The sequence below is a fragment of the Sitodiplosis mosellana genome, unplaced genomic scaffold, assembly GCF_009176505.1.
Source record: "Sitodiplosis mosellana isolate CC-2019 unplaced genomic scaffold, AAFC_SMos_1.0 Smas_scaffold_6226, whole genome shotgun sequence".
NCBI lineage: Eukaryota > Metazoa > Arthropoda > Insecta > Diptera > Cecidomyiidae > Sitodiplosis > Sitodiplosis mosellana.
This window is the reverse complement of record NW_022601467.1, coordinates 12,753,672-12,777,151: the sequence shown is the minus strand read 5'-3', so window position 1 is coordinate 12,777,151 and position 23,480 is coordinate 12,753,672. Positions and strand designations below refer to the sequence as shown.

General features: G+C 35.0%; 4 protein-coding genes across 17 annotated transcripts in view; 2 read left to right on the top strand and 2 right to left on the bottom strand.

Annotated features, from left to right (window-relative positions):
• LOC129579497 (tropomodulin) overlaps positions 1-15,516 on the top strand; it is a 34,316-nt gene extending 18,800 nt beyond the window's left edge. For 6 of the 14 annotated variants that reach the window (XM_055469633.1, XM_055469635.1, XM_055469636.1 and 3 more), the window contains 9 exons: positions 5,389-5,541; positions 5,623-5,914; positions 6,389-6,451; positions 6,516-6,673; positions 6,753-7,004; positions 7,105-7,252; positions 7,925-7,945; positions 10,400-10,779; positions 13,297-13,385. In XM_055469633.1, coding sequence (XP_055325608.1) covers positions 5,389-5,541; positions 5,623-5,914; positions 6,389-6,451; positions 6,516-6,673; positions 6,753-7,004; positions 7,105-7,252; positions 7,925-7,945; positions 10,400-10,617 — 1,305 coding nt within the window. In that variant the 3' untranslated portion in view covers positions 10,618-10,779; positions 13,297-13,385. Of the gene's footprint in view, positions 1-5,388; positions 5,542-5,622; positions 5,915-6,388; positions 6,452-6,515; positions 6,674-6,752; positions 7,005-7,104; positions 7,253-7,924; positions 8,137-10,399; positions 10,780-12,105; positions 12,463-13,296; positions 13,386-15,106 lie in introns of those variants that run through there. The other 8 variants (XM_055469642.1, XM_055469644.1, XM_055469646.1 and 5 more) reach the window with 5 other exon arrangements.
• A 1,720-nt stretch (positions 15,517-17,236) lies between these two features.
• On the bottom strand, positions 17,237-18,748 carry LOC129579445 (omega-crystallin-like). The gene has a single exon (XM_055469525.1). It carries the CDS (start codon positions 18,746-18,748, stop codon positions 17,237-17,239), a length of 1,512 nt encoding a protein of 503 aa, XP_055325500.1.
• Positions 18,749-18,890: 142 nt separating this feature from the next.
• On the top strand, positions 18,891-21,710 carry LOC129579501 (sperm-associated antigen 1). The gene is made up of 6 exons (XM_055469657.1): positions 18,891-19,724; positions 19,838-20,024; positions 20,100-20,262; positions 20,334-20,455; positions 20,524-20,734; positions 20,795-21,710. The coding sequence occupies exons 1-6, from the start codon at positions 19,467-19,469 to the stop codon at positions 20,961-20,963; spliced, it is 1,110 nt and encodes a 369-aa protein (XP_055325632.1). The 5' UTR covers positions 18,891-19,466; the 3' UTR covers positions 20,964-21,710.
• LOC129579510 (aminopeptidase N-like) overlaps positions 21,076-23,480 on the bottom strand; it is a 25,941-nt gene continuing 23,536 nt past the window's right edge. Inside the window, exons 9-13 of the mRNA XM_055469667.1 lie at positions 23,184-23,480; positions 22,928-23,118; positions 22,650-22,817; positions 22,160-22,570; positions 21,076-21,288 (exon numbers count right to left, since the gene is read on the bottom strand). The exon at positions 23,184-23,480 is cut by the window's right edge and continues 82 nt beyond it. Coding sequence (XP_055325642.1) covers positions 22,186-22,570; positions 22,650-22,817; positions 22,928-23,118; positions 23,184-23,480 — 1,041 coding nt within the window. The 3' untranslated portion in view covers positions 21,076-21,288; positions 22,160-22,185. The remainder of the gene's footprint in view (positions 21,289-22,159; positions 22,571-22,649; positions 22,818-22,927; positions 23,119-23,183) is intronic.

Here is a 23,480-nt window from a genome sequence, read left to right as displayed (position 1 = left end):
TCTCTCTCTCTCTCTCTCTCTCTCTCTCTCTCTCTCTCTCTCTCTCTCTCTCGCTATGTTCAATTCATTATTACCGAATGTCATTTGTGTGTCGAGCGCGTACATTGTTGTTGCTTTTTTCTGCATTTTCACGAATAAGAATCGAAATTGAATCCATTTTTTTGATCGGAAATTTTCAGTTCGAACTGTAATACAAGCGGGCCGACGAATTGAATTTCTCTGCAACTGTCTTGTTGTTGGCGGAAATGTGTGCTGCATTTGAAAAAAAAAATGTGAAATCGTTATATTATATCAAACTGCAGCCGCTGCCGCTATCGTATTTAGTCGTCAATTCATTCATGCACTAATTGGTTAGATGTAAGTGGTGCATTGTATCTAATTACATAAGCACTTTCTCACTTGCCACATTTGTTTGTATACAGTGGCCCAGCAGAGGAAAAAAAATGGCATACACACACTGAATTACATCATGTTTATAACCCAAAACGATAGCTGCCATATGCTGTTCGCACACAATGTGATCAGAATACCAGCATTTAATTTGTGATCGATGCAATCAGATTACCCTTAACGAGGAAAGAAAAAAAAAGATTGAAAATAAAAACACACGCACACACTGCTCCACGCGCACTTTCATGTTGTTCAACGGAGAAATAGATAAAAAGAAAATATGCATTTTCTAAATTTAGCCGCGTTGCCTTGGTTGGCTTAAAGTATTATCTTTCATACTGACGTTATTGCTGCTTCGAATTTGTGAAACGCGTTCGAATTGTTGTAAAATTGCCCTTTTTAGCTAATATTTTCTGTAAAAGCCGTTCGTTAAAGTCATGACAATAACATGTTTTGTGTTTAGTTGTTTTTTTTTCTTCTGCTGTTTGTATGTCGGTTTTTCTTTCTCTCTCTCGTCAAATGTGCAACAAAAACAAGCGTTCAATATGATTCAACGGGGAAAAAAAATATATGTTTCAAAATGTATGCTGTGTTGTCTTTGAGTGGCTTCATTTAAGTCACTTAAAATGTACAGTTTCTTGAACTGAAAACACATCAGGCCACTTGAGATACCGTTTTGTTGACGACTACGACGGCATATGCACACCAAAATGAGAACGAGACCAAGATAAAGTAAATCAGACGATGATCGCAACATATACCACATTTTCTATGTGAATTACAACATTACTACAGAACATCCAAAGTGGCAACTGACTTTACCTGCATATTGACGGCGCTAGCAATCGCCTGAATGCATGAAACAACAAACCGTTGTCAACATTCGGCTTGATCGATTGTGAAAACACTACCGCGGAAACTACAAGCAGTTTATGCACTTCCAATTGAATGGAAAATGCATCGTGTACTCTAGCACATTGGAGCCGATTGGCCGTATTGGATGTGGTTATTTTGTTAATTGCCAATTATTCCTCTAATGAGGTGTTTCCAGGCGGCTCAAATGCCGTTTTTATTAAACACAAATCGCGTACACGCTCACACACTTGTATCGCAGCAATAAAAATTGGCGCATACATAAATAGCCGCAGAGCTGTATCTAGCTCAACAAGTCAAATAATTGGTTTATTATTTATATATTTGATGAATGTACTGTACTTTTTTTTTCATATGATTTTCCTTGCTTGCGGCGGTGATTTTGGCGCCGTAAATTTTGTTTCTGTCGACAGTACAAATACAGCAGAAAAAAAAAATCGAAATGAAAATTTGAAAGTGCTCTCGCGAGACTCCAAAAAAAAAGTAATAACCACAACATCAACAACAACAACAACAACCAAAAATGAAATAAAACAAAAACCAAAACAAACGAACTATAGTAAAGAAGTAAAACAAATATAAACTATCCCAAAAGAAAATCCAAACGTTCAGAGCAGCGATCGAGTAAAAGTAAAACGCTTCTTTTTCATATTCTCTCATTTCGTTTGGCCAAACACATTCTGGGGCTAATTGGATGAAATTTCATTTTCATGCGGCAATAAACAATTTGATGTTTTGTGTTTCGCTTGTTCAGGCCTAATGCCTCCTCATGAACGAGCCAGAAATTGTGTGTGCAGTTTGTAATTGGCGTTCTTTTTTTGTCTTTCATATTATTCATTTTTTCGTATTTCTTTTTCCTTTCTACAAATGAATGGAAAGAAAAGAAAAATCACAAACTTTTACATAATCAAGCGAATAAAACGGCTGCCAGCCGATCCGTTCCCATAACGTACAATTTTTTGTGCAGTGTTCAAATTTTCTATTCCAACAATTTTCCATCGCTACGGTCTGATGGAAGTGACTTTGCAAACAAATGTTCGATATTCGAAATCTTACGGTTTTTTCTTTTTCTTCTTCATTTGCCAATTGTGTTGCGCACAGAAATTATTTCGATCGAATGCATAACAATATTTAACCGGAATTTCCATATTCGGTCATTTAGATCGTCTGCAATTAGTGTATTAAATTGCAATTTGACCGGCCGACCCAACACAATTAGACGAATGGATTTCAAACCGTACATCGTACCACTTCAATCGATCGAAAGGGAAATTGTTAAACACATGAAAAATGAAACACACACACGCCGCTCATTTGCTCCACGTGAAAACAATGAGAGCATAAATACAATCTGAATAAATTAATTTGGATTGCGTAACCTCACATGAGGCATCTTACCATGCATCAATTACGTTTTTGAATTTGTAAGTGTTTCATAAATGGGTTATTTTTTTCTTTCTTTGGAAGATTCTTCGGGCTGCGCTCACTCAACAATGTTTGTTTACTACGTTTTGTCGATCGCTGTATTTCGATTTCAATTGAACGGGCAAATTATATTCAAAAGACGTATCGAATGGATCGACAATTAAAATATCGCGGCCCGTTATTCAATTCAGTCGTTTCGTACATGCTTTTGTTTTGTTTGGTTTTCTCTCTCTCTCTCTCCTTCCGCTCTGGCTGGCCGCTTCGTGTTCCTCATTTCAATTTACACACACCGAATGTGACTTCGTGATGTGTCCACTGTGTGAAATAAATTCGAGCGTTTAAGTGCGCACCGAGTCATTGTTGCATAAACAATGGGCTAACGTTTTTCCATTGTTGAATGTCGTGTCAATGTTTTGTTGATCTTTTTTATTCGTAGTCGTCGTCATTCAACTTCATCTTGTCTCACAATGCTCGACTGTCTTACGTGTGTATCGTGTTGCTTCTCATTTCTTTCTCCCGTTTCTGGTTGCATTTTCCTCTTGTTCATTCATTGCTCACAAGATCGCTATTCTTAGTCGGCTGACTTCATAGTTTGCTGCACATTCTGTACTTATGCACGGTGATTTGCATGTGAATCAAATACAAAGTACATGCGGCAGCGAAAAAGAGGCAAAAACAAAAGCGAGTGAGAGGGAAAAAAACAATGTGCACCGTTTTCAAAACAATGCCTGTCGCATGACAACGAATTCTTGATGCAACTTAACTGATTCCAGAGATTGCACAGCAGCTATTTTCCGTAAATACTTTCTTTTCAGCAAAGATTCTCTTCTACGATGAGCGTGCGTGTGTGTGTGTGTGTGTGTGTGTGGGTATGTAATATTATCATAAAAAAAGGCTAATATCATCATTATTGAGCCGGCAGCAGTTGTGATTGATGGAATTGTGGGGAGAAAATAATAGAGAGAGAGAACAAGAGGAGAAAAAAATGAGAAACGAAAAGAGAGCACAAGAAAAAATGTGCGTGCCAAATGGCAGTCCATGGGTTTTTGCTTTGTGCTCCATTCCTTTAACAAATTCGAAAACAATACGCCGTTACAGTGAACTCGTTGAACCAAACAATTTAGGTCGTACAACTCTCTCATTCCGCGAGAGCTTTTCCCTCATGCGACACATCCAGCACCAGACGATTTGGTATTTTACTTAATCGCATTCGGATGGATAAAATTGCAATGATTCCGCTTACTTCTTCGTCTTCTTCATTTTCCTCGTCTTCGTCGTCGTCGTCGTTGTTGTAGCTACTCTTGTTGCCTTTTCGTGTCTAGTGTATCATTTCTTGGCATTAATCCGGCTGTCAGCAAGCCAGTTAGCAGCCCATCAGCCCAATTAGTGTCGTAATGATTGCTATACAAGGTGCAATTTCTGACATGATTTTTAGCTTCTGCATGTTCATTATCTCGGGCAGAAAACATCACAACAGTTTGTAATCTTAGATTGGATTTTGTTCCGCAATCCAAAAAAAAAACAGATTCGCGCCATAAACGGCGCGTTAGCTTGCTTACGTACATCGTTGGAAACCTAATTTTACTATGTGGACGAATGGAAGACGGTGTTGAAATATCAGCTACTAATAAGCATGAAAACGGTGCTCATTCTGAGCGTGAATTCACCACCCATCGTTGCTTCGATGAATCCATGATAGTAATTTAGATCCATATAGCCGTTGGCTTAAGCCACTGATTTGAGCAATAATAAAAGCCACAGCCTGATTCTACTTTTTCCCCAACAAACCGAAGAGAGAGAGAGAGAGAGAGAGAGAGAGAGAGAGAGAGAGAGAGAGAGTGAGAACACATCGACACAAAGACGTTTACGATGGACGCAATTAAGCAATTATAATGCTTAAATAAGGACAGAACCCAATAAAAAATCAAAACAAATTCGAAACAAATTCTCAAGCAGCAGTGAATCGAGCTTCAAGGCTTTAATTTATGAATGCATTGCCATTGTGGAGGAAAGCGTTAAGCTATAAAAGGCGACTTCAACGCAACCATTTTTATCAAATGAGCCACACTCGACTCAATTCATGTATTAAACAGTAATTAAATCATTTATTTTACGGTGAATCGCCGAGAAATTAATGGGAAACGACTTGTCTTGACTCACACTTCTGTTCGTCGACGATGCGACTAAAGTGCATTGCATTTACGTGTTGTGTGTTTCTTTTCCATTTCCATCCTATTATTATCATTGTCATTGCTCAGACAATTGGCAGCCTCTTTCTTAGATGCTGAGTCGCAATTTTACGGTAAAAAAGAATGAGAGAATAACGGCGCACCAGATCGAGTGACATTCGTATTTAATCTTTTAAATAGAGTCACATGCACACCACACATGATGTCGCAGACGCAGTAAGTGCATCGTGTGTCGCGAGAGTTGAATGACTCCATCCGATTATCGCGCACACACTGCAGACGAAATCCCGATCGTAAAAATAACATTTTGCAACATTGAATCTATATAACAATGAAGCCATAAAATCGAATTTACCACACTTGCTATCATCATTCAATGTGTCTCTGTGGATTTTCAAAATGAAATGACGAAAAATCCAATCCGCTTGATTGTGGTGTGGTGTATTCATAAGAGAATGAAATTGAATCGATTTGATTTTAATCATTCGAAATGTTATTGATTTTTTTTCAGACTTCTTCGTCAACCAAAACGACAACCATGACCACTCCAGCCAAATTGTTTGGAAAAAATTTGGGCGAATACGATGAGGTTGATGTCGACGAACTGTTGGCACAATTGTCGGCAGAGGAAATTAAAATTTTGGCCAAAGAAGTCGATCCAGATGTAAGTATCTATGACAAAAGCCATTTCGAATGGGAAATTTGTGTATTTTATACATTTCGTTTACCAAATTACCAAACACAGGATAACTTTTTGCCACCGAGCCAACGTAACAACTATGACTGTGAAAAGGAATCGACCGGTCCATTGAATAGAAAAAAGTTAATAGAACACATCAACAAAGAAGCATTAGAAACACCAGACAGACCGGAATTTGAGCCATTCATTAAGGGAAAAGTTCGCGGCAAAAAATGGGTAGCACCACCACCAGATGCAGCGCAACTCGATGCCGACGAAAAGATTGCCATTGATTTGGGCGATGAATATGAGCAAGCACTAACCGATGCATCACAAGAAGAAATAATCGATTTGGCAGGTAGGCAACGCTATTTGAGCATTTCTTTGGCTTCTCTCTTTCAAAAGATAGTCAATGTTTTGAGCACTACATAAATAGCAATCGATTGGGTGGAAACGAAGTCTGTCTTCGTCCATTGTATGCTCATCACATTTGACAATTTCTCAGTCGAAAAGAAAAAAAAACGCATAAACATTTTAACAAACTGACAAATAGATGAAGATGTTCAAGTGCTTAAAAAAGTATACGGCATCCATATTTCAAAATACAATTAATTTTCTCGAGCGTAACATCTATTTTTAAAGTAAAACTTTGCGAGTGCAGTAAATCACAAACGTTCCTATTTTTTTCTCGTTTTTTTTTCTTCAACAATTTCTGTCATAAATATTTATGAAAAATGATGATCATCGATCGTTTTTGCTTCATGTTGTTTATTCGATTCTTTTTTTCCTTCTTTATTTGTCAAAAATAATGCGCGTGCGTGTATACGAGCAGCTATTCTTGGCTTCCATTCAATGATGAATCAAGATCAATATCATGCGTCGCTGCTGAACAAAGGTAAGAAGAGAAGACAGACAGATTTTGTTATTCTATCTAATAATCGATTAAAATCGGAAAATAGGGCAACCTGTTGGCTTGGGTTGGGATGGCATCACAAAATCGAGTCAACAAAAAATCTTCCCACAAGATCCACCAAACAATACAGACGTCGAGGAATCCATTAAACGAGTCAAGGATGACGATACCAAATTGATCGAATTGAATTTGAACAACATCAAAGTAAATCCGCTACCTCTTCCGTTCAACCATTCCGCATAGCACCGTGATTATTCTTTGTATTGTTGTTTTTTTTTTTTAGAATATTTCTGATGAGAAATTCGAGCAATTGTATAATGCATTATCCGAGAATGAGCATTTGGAAGTCTTATCATTGACCAATGTTGGGCTCACTGATCGAACTGCATTGCTGTTGGCTGAAGCCATTCAGAAAAATAAAACTTTACGAGTATTAAATGTGGAAACGAATTTCATAAGTCCTGCCGTGATTGTGGTATTGGTTAGAGCATTATTGAAGGCCAAGAGCATTGAAGAGTTCAGAGCCTCGAATCAGGTTTGATTTGGCAACAATGACGCCATATTATACATTCTACTTCCATAAACACGCAACATTTTATTGATTTATTCTGGGGGGGTTTTTTTGCACCTCGCAGCGATCATCCGTATTGGGCAACAAAATCGAAATGGAAATCACCGAATTGGTGGAGAAAAATTCATCGCTTTTGAGATTAGGTTTGCACTTGGAGTTCAACGATGCCCGTCACAGAATTGCCAATCATCTACAGCGTAACATTGATAGAAGTGAGTAGTTTTTTTTTCCAGCTGATTTACAACATTTGAAATATCAAACATTTTTCTTTTCTATACTTTTCTTTCAATCTTCGAAGAAAAAAAAGACAATTTTTCATATTCATTTCCGCTCAACAAATTAATGACATTACTATATATTCATTCTTGGATTGGCGACATCGACATATTTGTAGAAAAAAAGAGAGTAAAAAACAAGACATGTATTGAATACAGAAATGTGTTTTTCATCGTTTGGGTTTTGTCCATTCAATTGATTGTGCAAACATTGGTAGAAGTGCGACACGTCCGATATTATGCAAGCAACGGCAGACAAAACATTGATTCAATTTTACACCAATTAGATTAAGATTTTGAGATTTCAGTCTCGATTTCTCTGCGAGTCACCATAAATTCTTTTTTGTTCATACGATGGATGTGGAACTCATCATTTGGATTGATTCATGCGATTATCCATTTTGTTCTGTGCTCAGAAAAGGTTTCATTTGATTCACACACACACACTGAGATATTCTGGGTTTTTGATTTTCTACACAGTCATTTTGATTTTGTTACCGTATCTTTTTTTTATCGTATCAGTTTTAAGTTAAATTGTTTAATTTTTTTTCTGTTTGTGTCGATCGACAAAAGTGTCTTATTTCATTGTGGATCATCTCTTAATTTTAGGTGAATCAGCACAAAAACAAGGTACACCTGAACGGTTTACTGCTAACATTGAGGAAATCTTTAAAAATCAATTATCATATTCACGACCATTGTCACCATCAAGCGATGATTATGCACATTAAAATTTATGCAAAGAATAAAAAGCAGTCACAATGAATATTTGGCGCGACAAATCAATTTCAAGTCACTAGAAAAACGAAAAAAAAAGAAAATACTGAAAATGACCAATATCATCAATTGTCGAATTCGATTGTCCATTTTATTGCGTGAAATTTTTTTGATCAGCACAAAACTGAACATTTGCCCAAATTATCATATTTTTCAAAATTCTTTTCCAAATTCAAACCAAAAAAAAATAATTGATACATTTATCAAGCCGATCAGTGTGTTTTCTCGAACCGATTGATTCGTACGAGAAAAAAAATAATCACAGAAGATGATGAATGAAAAGATTAACTCTATCTCTCTCATGACTTGAACGATGAAGGTAAAAGATGGCTTTTTATCCCACATTCTGTTTACCAATTCTTTTAAATGTGTTTTTTTTTATAATCTCTCAAAAAAAATTTTTTCTTTATTCATTGGTCTAATCATTTGCAATCTGTGAGTAAAATGTTCTCCGTGCAAGTTTTTCGTGGCACAACATTATTCTAGTTTAGATTCAATTAAAATTGCCTTTGTGTTCATAATGATAACACAGCAACAACAAACCAAACCAAGCAAACAAAAAAACGCACACAAACAAACAGAAAAGAAAAAATGAGAAAGAACCAAATGGTACTGATTATTACTGATCGAATCGGATGTGTTGTTTTGATACTTATCATTTGATGGTGCATTTTGAATCCAATTTAGTAGTTGTTGTTTTCCTTTCCCTCATACTTATTTCTCTCTATTTGTTCATTAAATTTTTGTTGTTTTTTTTCTCTCGTTAATTTCGTTTAAATTTGCCAATTATCTGTTGCTATTTTTTAACCATATTCCTTCAATTTCCTCTGTGTTTTTTTCTCTATCTCGCTCGCCTAATGATAACAATTCAATTGATTAGACACATCGGCGGATCACTTATGCTTAAAAATAGAAAGAGCAACAACAATTAATCCAATATGAATGAAGAAGAGTGCACCAGTTGGGTGTCTTCGTGCTAATTGCACGCCTCACAACGGCCGTTCAAATCGAATTAGCACATTCAATGATAATGAGAAGAGTGCAATTTATCCAAACGCACACACGAAGTGAACGAAAAAACGCAAAAAAAAGAATTCTATTTTAAAAAGTTTCAAACAAGCCATTACCGTATGTGTCTGTGTGCCATAGACATTTTCAGTGTTTTGAGCGTTAGTGACAATGAATTTGTACGCATCGCTAATTATCTAAAACGTTCGTCAATAAGAGAAGGGAAAAAAGTCCGAGTCTATTCAAATCAAAATCTACACATCAAAAGCGCATCCAATTAATTTCTCACGAGCCGAATCACGATCGCAACTAAGAAATAAAAAAAATTCACATATTCGATGCACATTTGTTGTCATTGCTCATTTGCCATGATCATTTTCGTGTTTATTTGCGAGAAAAGACGAAAAAAAGAAGACGAATCTAACCATAATTTTTTTTGTCATGATGCGAACCGCAATTTAAATATTGAATATTTTCACGAGAATTTATTGCAATTTATGCGTATCAAAAAATTCGTTTGATCTTTTAATTGTGAATCGTATATTTCAATGTTGTTTGACGGTTTTTCATTCATTTTTCATTGCATTTTCGTCGTGTCTTAAATGTCGCGTTCTCTGTCTCTCGAACAAATAATCTTCGAATATGTGTGTGTTTTTTTTTCTGCTCTCTCCTCTGTATGTGACGATAATTTAGTGTTAATTTGACAGTTCAAGTTCGAAGCAAAGGCAGATTTTAGCAAATGAAAATTAATTGTTCACGCGTTTTTCATCGTGCTAGCGACTGGCAATTGGTGGTCAGTAAATTATGACAAACCCATGCAAACAAATACACAGACACAAACTTACACACACCGTACAATAGCAGCCAAGCAAACGATATACAGCCCATTTGCAATATTCACACGCGAAGCTTTTCTGACACATTTTTTTTTGTTTATCTTCAATTTACACCAATTACACGCGTTAATTTTTATTTACCTGTTTTGGATCGACACCTGAAACCAATCCAACAAATTTCACCAAATTTCGCTTCTATTCAAGTTATATAGAGACTTTACCAATTTTGTTTCCCATTTTCAACACACAAAATTGTTCTTTTTTGTTTTATTAACATACAAATGCTGTAAATAACTCTTTTATTTAGTTCAAATCAAAGATTTTTCTAAATCAAAAATGTTTTATTTTTCATTTGCAACAACAAATTGGTCGTCTCAAATTATGTGTACCAAACAAACAAACAAAAAACCAAATTCATTTGAAAACGAAAAAAAAAATTCGCAAAACCGTACAATGACGACAGTTGTGCGAGTGAAGAAGGTTCGGGGGACGATGCCCAAGTTGATTCTGCCAGCAAATGATGCGCTCGATGACGATGAATTGGAGGAATTGCGAAAGAGTATGAAACGAGTGCCATTGTCTTTGTCACCATCTCCATCACCGATACCACCCGATGACATTGAAACGGAGATCGATCCAGATAATGTAGTCACTCGTGGCGCATACACTGATGACGAATGATAGCTAGAAAATCGTGCTCGCGTTAACGAAACGAAATGAGAAAAGCACAAATTCTCGTTCTCTCTGTCGCAATAAAGAAAACAAACAAACCAATTAATGCTGTTCCATTGCAAATCAACACCAACTGTTTTTCACATACACACACACACACATTGTGCATTCGTGAGTGACGTTCCTCTCTCATGCCAAATTCATTGAAATTGGCAACAAATTCGTTATACTATGTTTCGTTTTGGCTGTCACTTTGGTTCTCTAGTTGAAAGCATAACCAAGCAAATAATTACCGTTTAGAAAATATTGTTGATGTTTTATTTTGTTCGAAATGGCTTAGTTTTTGCGTTCGGTTGCTGAGAGAAATCGAAATCAAACGGCGAAACGCTGTCTCAGTCCCCGGCACATACAGAGCGGCATACTAGCGCGACCGTGTGTACTCGTTTGTTTGTTGCGAAACCAAGCAAAAATAATCCACATTAATTGTTGTTAATGGCTGTTCCAACTTGATGTTGACAACTTTTTTCCCTCCCGATTACACCAATTTGTTGTTTTTCTTCCGTTTTGTTACATAGCACACGTATTTCTTGACTTAGATGTTGTTGATCCCGTTGTTTCGATTGTTTTTAGTTTTTTTTTTCTTTTCATTGTTTTTGTATTCTGATTAAAATTTCACAGAAGACAGATATATACACAAATTTGACACAATTAAAACGTTCACATGCACACACACACACACACAAACAGAACAGAACAAATCCAAATCTAAATGCACATTCAATATCATGCTGTGCAATTTGCAAACACATGAATCACACTGATTTGAAATCAAGATGTCGAATATGTATGGAAACATGTTCGAAGGTACTATCCTTTCTTTCTTCTCGCTAACCCAAATAATATATATATCTTCATAATCTTCACTATCTCTCTATTTCTCTGTATCTCTTGGCATTCCTAAAATGATTCTGCATATGACCTCGTGTAATTACCATAACAAAAATGTGTACAATGTTTGACCATCGTCCGTATCCATAAATCGTTGCACTTCATTCGAAACACCAACAAAACACCAAAACTCATTCATTTGTCTGCATGTTAAACATATTTTCCATGTTCCGTATTGTATCAACACGTAAAAAAAAGATAAAAGAAAAATGGCTCGAACTGGAAGCGTCCATTTGCATTTATCACAAATCATTCATTCATCGGACCTTCGGATACCTTGTTAATGTCGCCGTTCTCCACCAATTGTAGCCCGAGAATGTTTTTGTTTCCATTAAACGTTCTCGACCTTTAGATTAGACACTCTCAATTTTCTATCGCAAACATATTAGATTACTGTGATACGAAAAGACAAACAAATGCTATTGTTAATGTTGTTGTTTTTTTTTAATTCTTTGAAACAATTCTTTTTTTTCTCTCGATCATTTAACTATTATTTGATGAATTTCTTTTCTCTCTTTCTCTCTTTCTTCCATTAAAACGAATTTGCAGTACGAAAAGACCTTGACCTCCGCCTACAATTCAGATTTTTTACTAATAATATATATAATAGAAAAACTGCGATGATTAAATGAGCCAAGTCCCAGTTCAATATATATAAAAAAAAAACAATCTATAAAAACACACACACAGACACAAAAACATTGAGTGAAAGAAAGCGACAGATGCCTATAATATATTCAAAATATCCCCGAAAACCATTTGAGTCATCTGTACGATGATTTGAAGGATTTACACATAAAAAAAGCCAAAAACTACATGAGAAAAAAAAATCAAATAAAAAAAACTATTTTTTAAAAAATACAAACACATAAAACACACACATTGATAAAAAAAATCTATTTTAAGGTACATTTTTCTTTTTTTTCTTATCTTTTTTAAAAATTGTTGTGGTTACGATTTTTTTTGTGGCTTCAGCATTTTCACTGAATGGCTCTGAATCGTTCGGCTACACAGAAAAAAAACTGATTTTTTCCGCAATTTACTCGAACTCTAACGCTTTTGATCTATCTCTAAACCTTCCAAATACCCTTTGTGTGCTCCTTTCTTTCGTTTGATCTGTGTTAATCGCTTGAAACGTCGTAGCACAAAACATAATGCTGGTGATCAATTTTGTGTTTCGATCAACGAAAAAAATAACGACTTGAATCTATGTTGTGAATTAAAGAGGCTTTCTCCGTTTTATTGTTATCAATAATGTCTATGACTAGTAACAGTATACTAAACATTTACTAAAACAATATACTATACATTTCTGGGGTATATACTAACACCGCAAAAAAAAAATTCTGCCAAAATTATATGACTTGACCAACCTTTTTCAACAAATTGAACTTGTTGCCTTTAGTTTTTCTATTTTTAATTTTTCTTGCATAAAATTTAAGCGCGTTTGCTAACGTTCGCTTTCTTCCTAATTTGTGATAATTAATTTTTAGTTTATTTAATGATTTGCTTTGCTCGATTAAATTGACCAACAAAAAAAAATTATTTGACTGAAACTAATGCATATATTTCTAATTGACTGGCTGCGTTTATTGTCGAGTGATTAACTCAATGAAGTTGATTAAAACAAATTGTTGTCGTTTTTTTTTTCTAAAAAAATAAGTTGTGTTTTCCAATTAATTTTGAACCACATTTCTATGGAACATTAGACACATAATTTGTTTTTTAAATGTTTTACAGTACGAATTTCCCGACTGAACCAGCGCAAATAAAGCGACATCTCAATAAGTAAAAAAAAATATATAAATAAAAATCCTATGATATAAACAGTACGTACAATTTATCTACTATTTTTTAATTATCCTTTTTTTTCGTTCTATTGCACTATTTTTTTTTTATCACGCTTACTATCGTTATTTTCAGTTGTAAAAGCTTTAGTTGTTATTTGTATCTGCTAGATTATGTGGTTATATGTGTTGGGTGTAGTTATTTCGTTTGTTTAAGCATGTTTATATTGGTGAAAAAAATCGACCCTGGTGAATGGTGAATTGAAATGATTCGATATTATTTTTGTTTCATGTTCATTCTTAAAAAAAAAACACTATTTTTCCCTCAAAATTCAATACAGATCAAATATTATGCATGAAATATAGAAATTTCACTACATAACATCCTCTCTTCTTTTCTAAGCATCCTTTTCCTTGTACATTTGTGAAATTTTCATCTTTTATTTTCAATCAGTACCAAAATTCAATAAAACCTATTTTCTTTTGATTACAACGGAAATACCATTTCTCAAAACCGAAATAAAAAAAAAGAAGCATTCATGTAATGAACATATTAGTTTGCTGAAATGCTCAATATAGCATAGATTGCATAATGATTTGTCTATTGATCGTCAATATATCTATCTATCTATTCAGAGAGTATGAAAATGCTCATTTGTTGGAATTTTGCATCGTTTCGTTCGTCCATATGTTTTGTGTTAGGTGTTCACAATATTACATGTTCTGACTGTGTGTAGTCGAAAAAAAAAACATACCAAAAATCACACATACACACACACAATTTGCATATGTACACATATCTCGTTAGTACACACTGACATTATCGGACTTGTAATTATCGTTTATTATTCAATCAAATTCTACACATTTTTTCCAGATACACATTCACCTAAGAAACAATCACATGGGTTCACATTACATTCATTTTTTTCTAATTTTTATTATTTTAAAGAATTTTTTTTTTGATTTGCTTTTGAATTCAGTAGATTTTTTTGATGTTGGGAATATATATTTATAATGTTTTTTTTTGTCTGAGTGATAGTCACACGAAACACATCTCGCACAACAAAATCACACACTTTGGCAGTGGAACATTTATAGAAATTCTTAGACAATATTTTTGCAATACAAACAGAAGAAAACTCGCAATTTTTTTTTTTCATTTTTATAAATAGACATATTCGTAGTTCTTAATATGTTTACCTTATATAATTTTTTTTGTGCTGTGGTGTTAAACGAAGTTCAATGTTCGTTTATTTATTTTTTTCTTGAATATTTCTAATTTTATAAATTGCTTTTCAGTTTGAACACGAAAACGCGTTAATTTGTTTTTTTTTTCTCTTATTGGTCAATTATCAGGCAAAATGGGGCAATGACGAGCAAAGCGGCTGTCAGTCGAACGTGCGAAATAGTTTTTGGATATCAACTTAAAATATTTCGCCGCTCGGGCAATCACCGTTTTTGCAGTGACTCACTCATTTTTGCACACATTAATTTCGTTTTAATTTCATTTTTTTTTTTTTTGGTGACGGTTCAAGTGTTTTTAATCTTAGAACGCGGTTTTGTGTTGGTATTGGCTTCGTTTCTTAATTAATTTTTTTTTTGCACAATTTAAAGCGATACCATGTGTTTGCGATAAAATAAAATAAAAATGACTTAACCAAAATGAATTTGCGCTCATCACAGTCAAGTCTGTGTTTGAGTGTCAACTAATGAATTCCCTATGTTTGTACTAATTTCGAATTTCAACTATTCTTTCTCAGCTGGACGACAACGTCGAATGGGACACTTTGCGCGAAACTACACCATCGGTTTCTGTTAGAGAATTAACAACATATTATTATGAAGAGAAAAAAAAATCACACATCACCGTTTCGCAGCTACTAAAAGAGTATCGGTGTCAACATCCCACTACACAACACATAATGCAGCTCTTGGAATAATTATCACCTTATTCTAAACAATAAGCAAATGAAATAGAACCGAAAAATATGATCGCTGATTCGGATTTCATTAGCCTTGTGTGCTCTTTTTGCTACTTTCATATATATATGTATCATTTACATAAATTTCGAATTGATGCATGCAATCAGCGATGATATTTGAATGCTTTGCTAGATTTTTACATACAATTTACTACAACATAAAGGAAATAAAACTAAAATAATATTCATTTTGGGAATTTTTCGCTGCGCCTTAAAATATCCAAGCATATTGTCCACATGTGTTTGTATCAACCAATTTAGATGTATTCAGATTTTTATGCCACAATTTTTTTTTTCTTCTGTCGAATTGCTTTGCGCTTTGGTTCAAACATTATTATATATATATATATATATATATATATATATATTGTGAACATCTTTAGATAAATAATAAAACAGAAAATATGATGAAAAGGCAACTGAAATGGGAAAAATAAACGTTAGAACGTTTTAAATTACAGCAACAACAAAAAAGAAACTTTTATATTTATTAACTAAAATAAATGAAACAATTGTGACATAAATAATTTACCTATGCAGGTCTAAGAGAATGAAAAGAGGAACGAAAAATTGCTATGAAAATCCAAAAAAAAACACACACAATCGTTCTAAATAAGCAAGTACAGTAAAAGATATCTATGTATAACGTGAGAGAAACACCTAAGCGCTAAATGTTTAAAAGGTTTTTAAAAAAAAATTAATTTTATCATATAACAAGCTAGCATTATATTTATTTAAGTTTTATTTTTGTTTTGATTCATTACATCAGTGCTTTCATTGCAAATTTATTCGGTTCCTTGGCGCCGTGTGACCCTATCCAGCCATACCGTAAATCATTTCGAAATTTCACATTTTTTTGATTCGTGACGCTCTGATTGAGCAAAATGCAAGCAAAAAAATGATCGATGAGACAAAATACTCATAGCCTCCTGTTGTAATTGATCCATGAACAACGAATACAGATCAGATCGCAAGTTACGCTCGCACTGGAAATTGAAAATTTTCGTGTAAATGTTCCTTTTAATTTTGGTTTTATCCTTTCTTTGGTTCTTTCTGCTGGTTTTTTCTTTTAGCAACAATTCACACAAACCATTAGGATCGTAAGAGAAAAAAGAAGAATTGTAAATTTTGTTTTGCACGTGATACCTATTTAATTGTGGTTAAGTAGAAATTTTATGCAAAATGTAAACGGCGAGGCGAACAATTACACGATTTATCGCGCTGTTGTTGATGTAACCAAAACAAAAACCGAAAGATTATTGCAGCGTTTCAAATAAATGCAGCAACGCCAAGCAATTCAGTCGACTGAATTGCATATCGCAATGTAGCACCTCATCATTCTCGTCTCGAATATTGTTCACCTTTTTTTTATTTTTAAACATTTTATCCAAACTGTAATGCAGACACCAATGTTTATTAGTTAGATGTGCGTGCATGGTTGGCATCGTCGTCACGTACCGACACAGCCACTCCAATGCAAACGAACATGTTTTTTTAGTTTCTTTCAGATTAGTCGATATTCACAACACTAATATCGATAATTCACATCATTTACGACAAAGAAAACACGCAAAACAAAAAGGATCAAGTTTAAACTTTAGTTACAATTTACAATTGCATGCAACAGCAAACGAAAATTCATACTATATTTCTCGAATGAATATGCTTTCATTTAGATATGAAGAAATTTTTCAAATGTTACACAAACACAACCACACTATGCAAAATTCTTCAATTCAATTATGCAAATACATTATATTTAATGTCAAAACAAACAAAAAATCGAATTTGCTTTTATTCAATGCATTGGCTTTATTGATAGATTTAAAACGGTTTTACAGACAAATTTTGGACATAGATGGAGTGTCTTGTTCATGAATCAAGAGCCGACGAGATGAATTAGATCATTCACCACGTGTAGGTATCGTATTTACGTGTTTCCCAGAGACCGTCTATGGTTTTCTTCTTCAAATAGTATTCGATGGCATCGCGATCAAAGTATTCCTGATCGAAATAGTCACCAAAATCTTGTTGTTGTCTCTCTTGGTACTTCAAGTATGGTTTGAAATCATGCCAAGAATTGTAGAAGAAAAGATTTACGTCAAGGCGGCGCTCGAGTAGTTTAAATCGGCCGAAATCTTTCGAAACGACACCTATGGTGCGGTCGTAGTTCCATTTTCTCAAGTAGTCTGGAATGTCTTCGAATTTCTTGAAGCGAGTGATGAGCTGGATCGGTCCGTACACCTCGTAATCCAAAAGGAATTTACAGCCATCACGAACATCGGAGAAAATGGTTGGCTCAGCAAACCATCCAGTAGTTCCAAAACGTTTTCCACCGAACTCGAGTTTAGCTCCATCTTTCTTGGCCTTTTCAACATAGTCCAAGAATTTCTTGAAGTGCCATTCATCGATGAATGAACCAACGCGAACGTCCTTGTCGAAGAGATCGCCAAGGCGACGTTTTTGTACCAATTCAATGCTGCGTTTCACAAATTTATCGTAAATATTGTCTTGAACGTAAATGCGAACGGGCCGATATCTGCTCTTACCGTCCTTGAAGAATGCAGCGTGATGAGCGATCAAAGCAGCGTCATCGATAGTAGCATCATCAAACACGAACAATGGAGTCTTTTCGGTGAAGAAGAATTTGAGCGTTTTGAAATTGGATTGACCGGCATAGTTGTAGAAGAGTTTTCCAATTTCACGGCGACCAGTGAACGTAATATGTTTGATGTATTCATTCAAGCCGAGTGCTTCGCCAACGATGGTTCCTTTGCCAGTCACAATATTAACCACACCTTTTGGAAAACCGATTTCATTGATCAAATTGGCGATGTAGAGAGTGGTCAATGGAGTTTTGTACGATGGTTTATAAACCAAAGTATTTCCACCAGCCAGAACTGTAGCAATTTGACGAATAAACGTCCAGAGTGGGTCGATGTGATCGCCAAGCAATCCAATGATGCCAAGTGGTTCTTTGGTCGTGAACTCAAAGTAGTCATCCTTGTCGCGATCGGTACGAGTCCAGAATTTGTCGGTGTAGCCGGCATAGTAACGCAGAAAGTCAATGCTGCGTTTCACATCGAATTTGGAATCTTCCAACGTTTTGCCGGTGTTTCTCGTCTCCAACCAAGCTAAGTAGTCAAAATCACGTTGCAACAGCTCGGCCAAACGGTACAAAAGGCGGCCGCGTTGAGTATGATCCAATTTACGCCATTCGGTGCCATAGTCAAATGCACGATAGGCAGCTGTAACGGCCACTTCAACATCGTATTTTTCACCTTCTGTCACCTTTATCCACGACTTGTCTTTCAATAAATCGTACAGCTCGTAGTACTTTCCGGATTTGGAATCACGAAAATCACCATCGATGAAATGCTTGGTGAATTTAATGTCTTTCTCGTCGTACTTGGATGTCATTGTGAATTGAAACAACTTGCTATTGCTAACAAACTGTGACTTACTGAAAATTCACCGCAATCCATTGAGCCTTTTATACCAATGTTTTGCATTTATTTGTATAAATTGATTTTTTTCCCATCTTATAAATAAACCGGCATAATTTTATTTTACATTACAAAACAGATGGGTGATTATTGGTAATCGGGTATTATGCCTCACCGGCATATGACTAATAATCGCATAATAATTGATAGGACAATCCTCTGGAGTGAGTCGAATCAGCGGAAAAAATAGATCTTTTGAACTTGAACGGTATAATTGTCGTATCAATTTAGTCCATTTTTTGTGTGTCCATTGCTCTCATGTGATGTAATCATTGTTTTTTTCGAAGACCATTATTTACCATGACTGAACAGATTTTTCGAGAAAAAAATTGAATAACAATCATAAAAAGTTGTTTTCCAACTTTCTCTTGGCCACCCTTTTTTATGTACGCTCTTAAGATAACAACTGCATGAACGGTTCCTAGGTAACGCTAACCTCGATTAAGTGCATGGCATGGAAACGCTTGTCAACAATGTCAAAATGTCATAATTTGCTTGCATCGAACGTTCCAATTGAGCAAGTAATCTTGTTTACTTTGATGGAAAATTCCAATTGTCACCATATTTTTTGAATTGAAGAGTTTCAATATATGATAAAGTGAAGCGATATACAGTAAAAGAAAGTGGAGAAAATGAACGAGAAAAAGTCGCTGCTGGAAAAGTATTCAATACCAGTTGATCATTTAGACTTTGATTACATAAGAGACTGCCGAAATGTCCGGGAATTGGAGAAAATCATAGAAATATTAAAATCGAATGAAGAAGGATACTATCCGGATTTGACGCGTTTCGCTGAAGAACAACTGAAGGGAGAGGATCCAGACAATCGGATGCTTCGAATCGAAGTGAAATGCCAACGAACCAGCATGAATGACAAACAGGAAATCAATGTACGCCACAGTATAAACACATTTCTTGTCATTAAGTGGTTATTTCTTGTTATTGAATGATTGTCTCAACTAATTTTTCGAATTTTCACTAACGAAAAACTAATCAATTCTAGGAATTTGTACAGAGTATCAAAAGTAAAGATAGAAAGATGCGAGTTCAATCAAACAGTGAGGATAATTCAGATTCATTGCCTCCAATACGAACTGTGATCAACTCTTCTGAAACTCAAGTTGCCGTCAAAAATAAAGAAAAACGAATTAACGCCACTGATTATAATCAATGGGATAAATTTGATGCAGGCACATATTTTCAAATGATTCTCTTCTAGAATCATTTTATCCAAAGGAAAATTTCAATTTGTTGTTTCATTTCAGATACGGAATGTCTAAAAATCGATTTGGCCGAGGAGCAAATTCGTGAAAAAGCTGCCATTGCGCAAAAACAACAGCAGAAAAAGTCCAAACTGATTGAAATTTTGCCCGAGAAAACGTTACTCGAAAAAATCAACGATGTTGAGAAACATGAGTTCGCTGATAAGTACGCATGCAATTGATAAGCCATTATTTTCTTCAGCTACAGATGCAAAACAATGTATTGCTCTTTTTCAGGCATCGAATCAAAGGGAATGAATTCTTCAAGTGTTGCGATTATCAACAGGCAATCATCGAATATAACGCTAGTTTAACATATGAATCATCGGCTGCTGTTTATAACAATCGAGCACTTGTTTGTCGGTTGGCCGGTTTTTTCTCGTTTGTAAACAAATGTTATCGATTTCATTCGTTGTTTTTTTTGCAGACTTGAAGCAGAAAAAGTACGCCGAGTGTATGCAAGATTGTGATGAATGCCTGAAACTGGAACCGAAAAATGTAAAGGCGATGCTTAGGAAATGTGAAGCATTGGTGGCAACTGATCAAAAGAACGAGGCATACAAGATATATTCGTACATTCTAAAGATGGAACCCGGAAATGTCATTGCTAAAAAAGCACTCAAAAATATTTCATTGCGGTACTGAAATGGATAACTTATTGTATAAGTCATGCAGTGTAGCAATTGTTTTTTTTGCAGGCTTGAAATTCAAGATGTGAATGTTCAATCTCAAGGCATCAGACTAACGGAAATAGAATCTCAGGGGAACGATGGCATTGATGACGAACTCTATCGAAAACTTATAATTCCACAAATCACTCCGCGAAATAAATTCTCGGGGGTTATGACCAGCAAATCAAAGAACTGATAACAGTAATAGTTTTCAGTAGAATTTTAAACGACACATATGGGCACATAAGACAAACCAAACCACACTTAGAAGAGAAAAAAATCGGGAAATGATAAAGTACAACATGGTCCATTATCCATTGCTTTTACTTTATTTTTAATTAGAATCTTACAAACGTCTGTGTTTTGATTATTATTCATCTCCATATATAATTTTTTCGTATTTTGTTTTATTCAAACCCTACTTTGCAATTCGAAGGAAATGAAATTTTCATAAATCCAAGCTGTTACGCTATTGTTGATAAACGTTCACAAGCTAGCTGAATACTGTTTGTAAGAATGTACTGTAAAATATTCAATTTTTAATTAGAGTAGAATCAATGATCAATCAGATTGGTGTAGAAACGGATTGGTTCATATGTACCCGTGTGGAAATATTCCGACTGAACTAACTAAAATCGATTATTTTGGGAAATAGTTGACTGGATAAAAGTGATAACCTAGTACAAAAACAATGATAACTATGATCATCAAAATAAGCGACTGGCTAAAGTTTCATCGTAGTCGACTATTTCTTTCATAAAAAACATCTGCTCAGTTAACTAAAGTCGCTTATTAGTAGATTTTAGTTACAGTCAGTCATTTCTTTTTTACCTAGGGGCTAACCACAGTTTTAAAAATAACCAATAATGATTGACTTTAACATTTTTTGATCATTTAAACAAATAAATTCCGATATGATCACATTTTGGTCGATTTTGCCCGATTTTTGCAGTAATTTTTTCGCTTTAACGAATGCATACTGTTCTAGAAGCGGGTTTTGGTGCATCCTCAGGATCGTTCAGAACTGCTCCCGATTCTAGAAGTGGGTTTTTGGTGGATCTTCAGGATGGACCAGACTGGGTTTGACAATGCCCTGGCCCATCCTGAGGATCCACTTCCAGAACCGGGAGCAGTACTGAACGATCCTGAGGATCCACCAAAACCCACTTCCAGCATTTTTGAATCGGTAATGACGTCAGCACACTGAACGTTTATAGTCGATATTAAACGATAAAATTCAATATATACACTGTATATTATACAGATTTTTTCAATTTTTTACGGATGTCATTAAAATTGGGCGATAAAAATAGATTTTGTCAATAAAAAATCCGTGGTTAGCCCCTAGTTTTTATAATATTTTCCACGATAAAATTAAGAAAAACTGCTTACAAAAATGTTGTTAGTATAAATTGATCCTAATATCCATGTGTTAGTGATGTCAAGAACATTTTTAATTTATAGTAGGAACGTGATCGCCAATAAACATTATTCTGGACCTTTTTCGCAGCAAAATAAATGCTATATTCTACAGATTTGAGACCGAGTTTTTCAGCCTTGATTTTAAATTGTTTCAATTGCTCGAGATGATAGTCTTTGTTCATGAATTTTGTAATTGAATCAACCATCTTCGAGAGCGTTGAGAAACCATCACCGAAATATTCGCTAATTTCTTTGATATTTGACATTAAAAATTCGAACGCCATTTCAAAGCCGAGACTATTTTGAGCGACCGCCATAAACGCACGTCGACCATCCTGCTTCCGAATTCCTGACGATGATGTAATCGTCATGTTCAAATATCTGCAGAAAAAAAGAGAGTTCAATTGAGTATTTCGAACTTTTTTTCGATTTGAACATAAAATAGTTATTGTTTACATACTTTGACAGAAGCCATGGTTTTGTTGTGCAGCCAAGAGCGTCCAAAATAATTTCTTTCTCGGAAGCACTGGTCGTTTTTAAGTAATGATTATATGCAAATTCCCATTCTTCGGCAGAACCTTCACGTAAGGCTGTGCAATAAGTAGTTCTCTTTAGATTCGGATTGATTCTGAATACAGAAAAATATGAATGTGAATTTTGACATTCAATTGAGTTTAGAAAGGGAATTTTGATAATTTTTGACCGAGATTCAATTTAAACTGATTTCTTTTAACTTACAAATTGTGTGTTTGGTCTCGCATCCATTCACGGTAGATGGCTTGTGTCCTATTTACACACGAATCATGACCGAAGAAACAAGCGTGATAAACGATAATTGCTCGGCGCATTTGTTCCACGTGTGATTCGTTTGGCTGTTCATCGAAACCAATCTCGTTATAAATTGGTCTTATGATGTGATGCATAAATGCCTGAAATCACAACGAAATCCCTCGTTATTTTTATTGTTCTTTTTTCTTATTCATTTTTCACTCACTCTAAAGTGTTCATAAGCAGGTTCACGGCTTAGCATATTTGTGATAAATTTGATGCCAGATGTTGCGGCGGCCCATGGCAGAACGTCTTGTGCACGTAATTTCAATAAGAACGACAATGGGATATCGTACGAAACAATTTCGGCGCGTGCCAAATTCAATGAATCGTCGATTACTTGAGCGATTACAATTTCTGGTAAGTTGTCGTAATTGTGATGCAATGCAATCCATGACTTGTAATCATAATTGACGCGATAGTAGCCAGAGCGTTGAACATTAAAGTAGAAATAATCGTCCGT

Coding starts and splice junctions, on each gene's coding strand:
- LOC129579445 (XM_055469525.1), bottom strand. CDS start 18,748: ATGACATCCAAGTACGACGAGAAAGACATTAAATTCACCAAGCATTTC.
- LOC129579501 (XM_055469657.1), top strand. CDS start 19,467: ATGAACGAGAAAAAGTCGCTGCTGGAAAAGTATTCAATACCAGTTGAT. Junction 20,025..20,099: donor ATGGGATAAATTTGATGCAG/GCACATATTTTC, acceptor GTTTCATTTCAG/ATACGGAATGTCTAAAAATC. Junction 20,735..20,794: donor CTCAAAAATATTTCATTGCG/GTACTGAAATGG, acceptor TTTTTTTTGCAG/GCTTGAAATTCAAGATGTGA.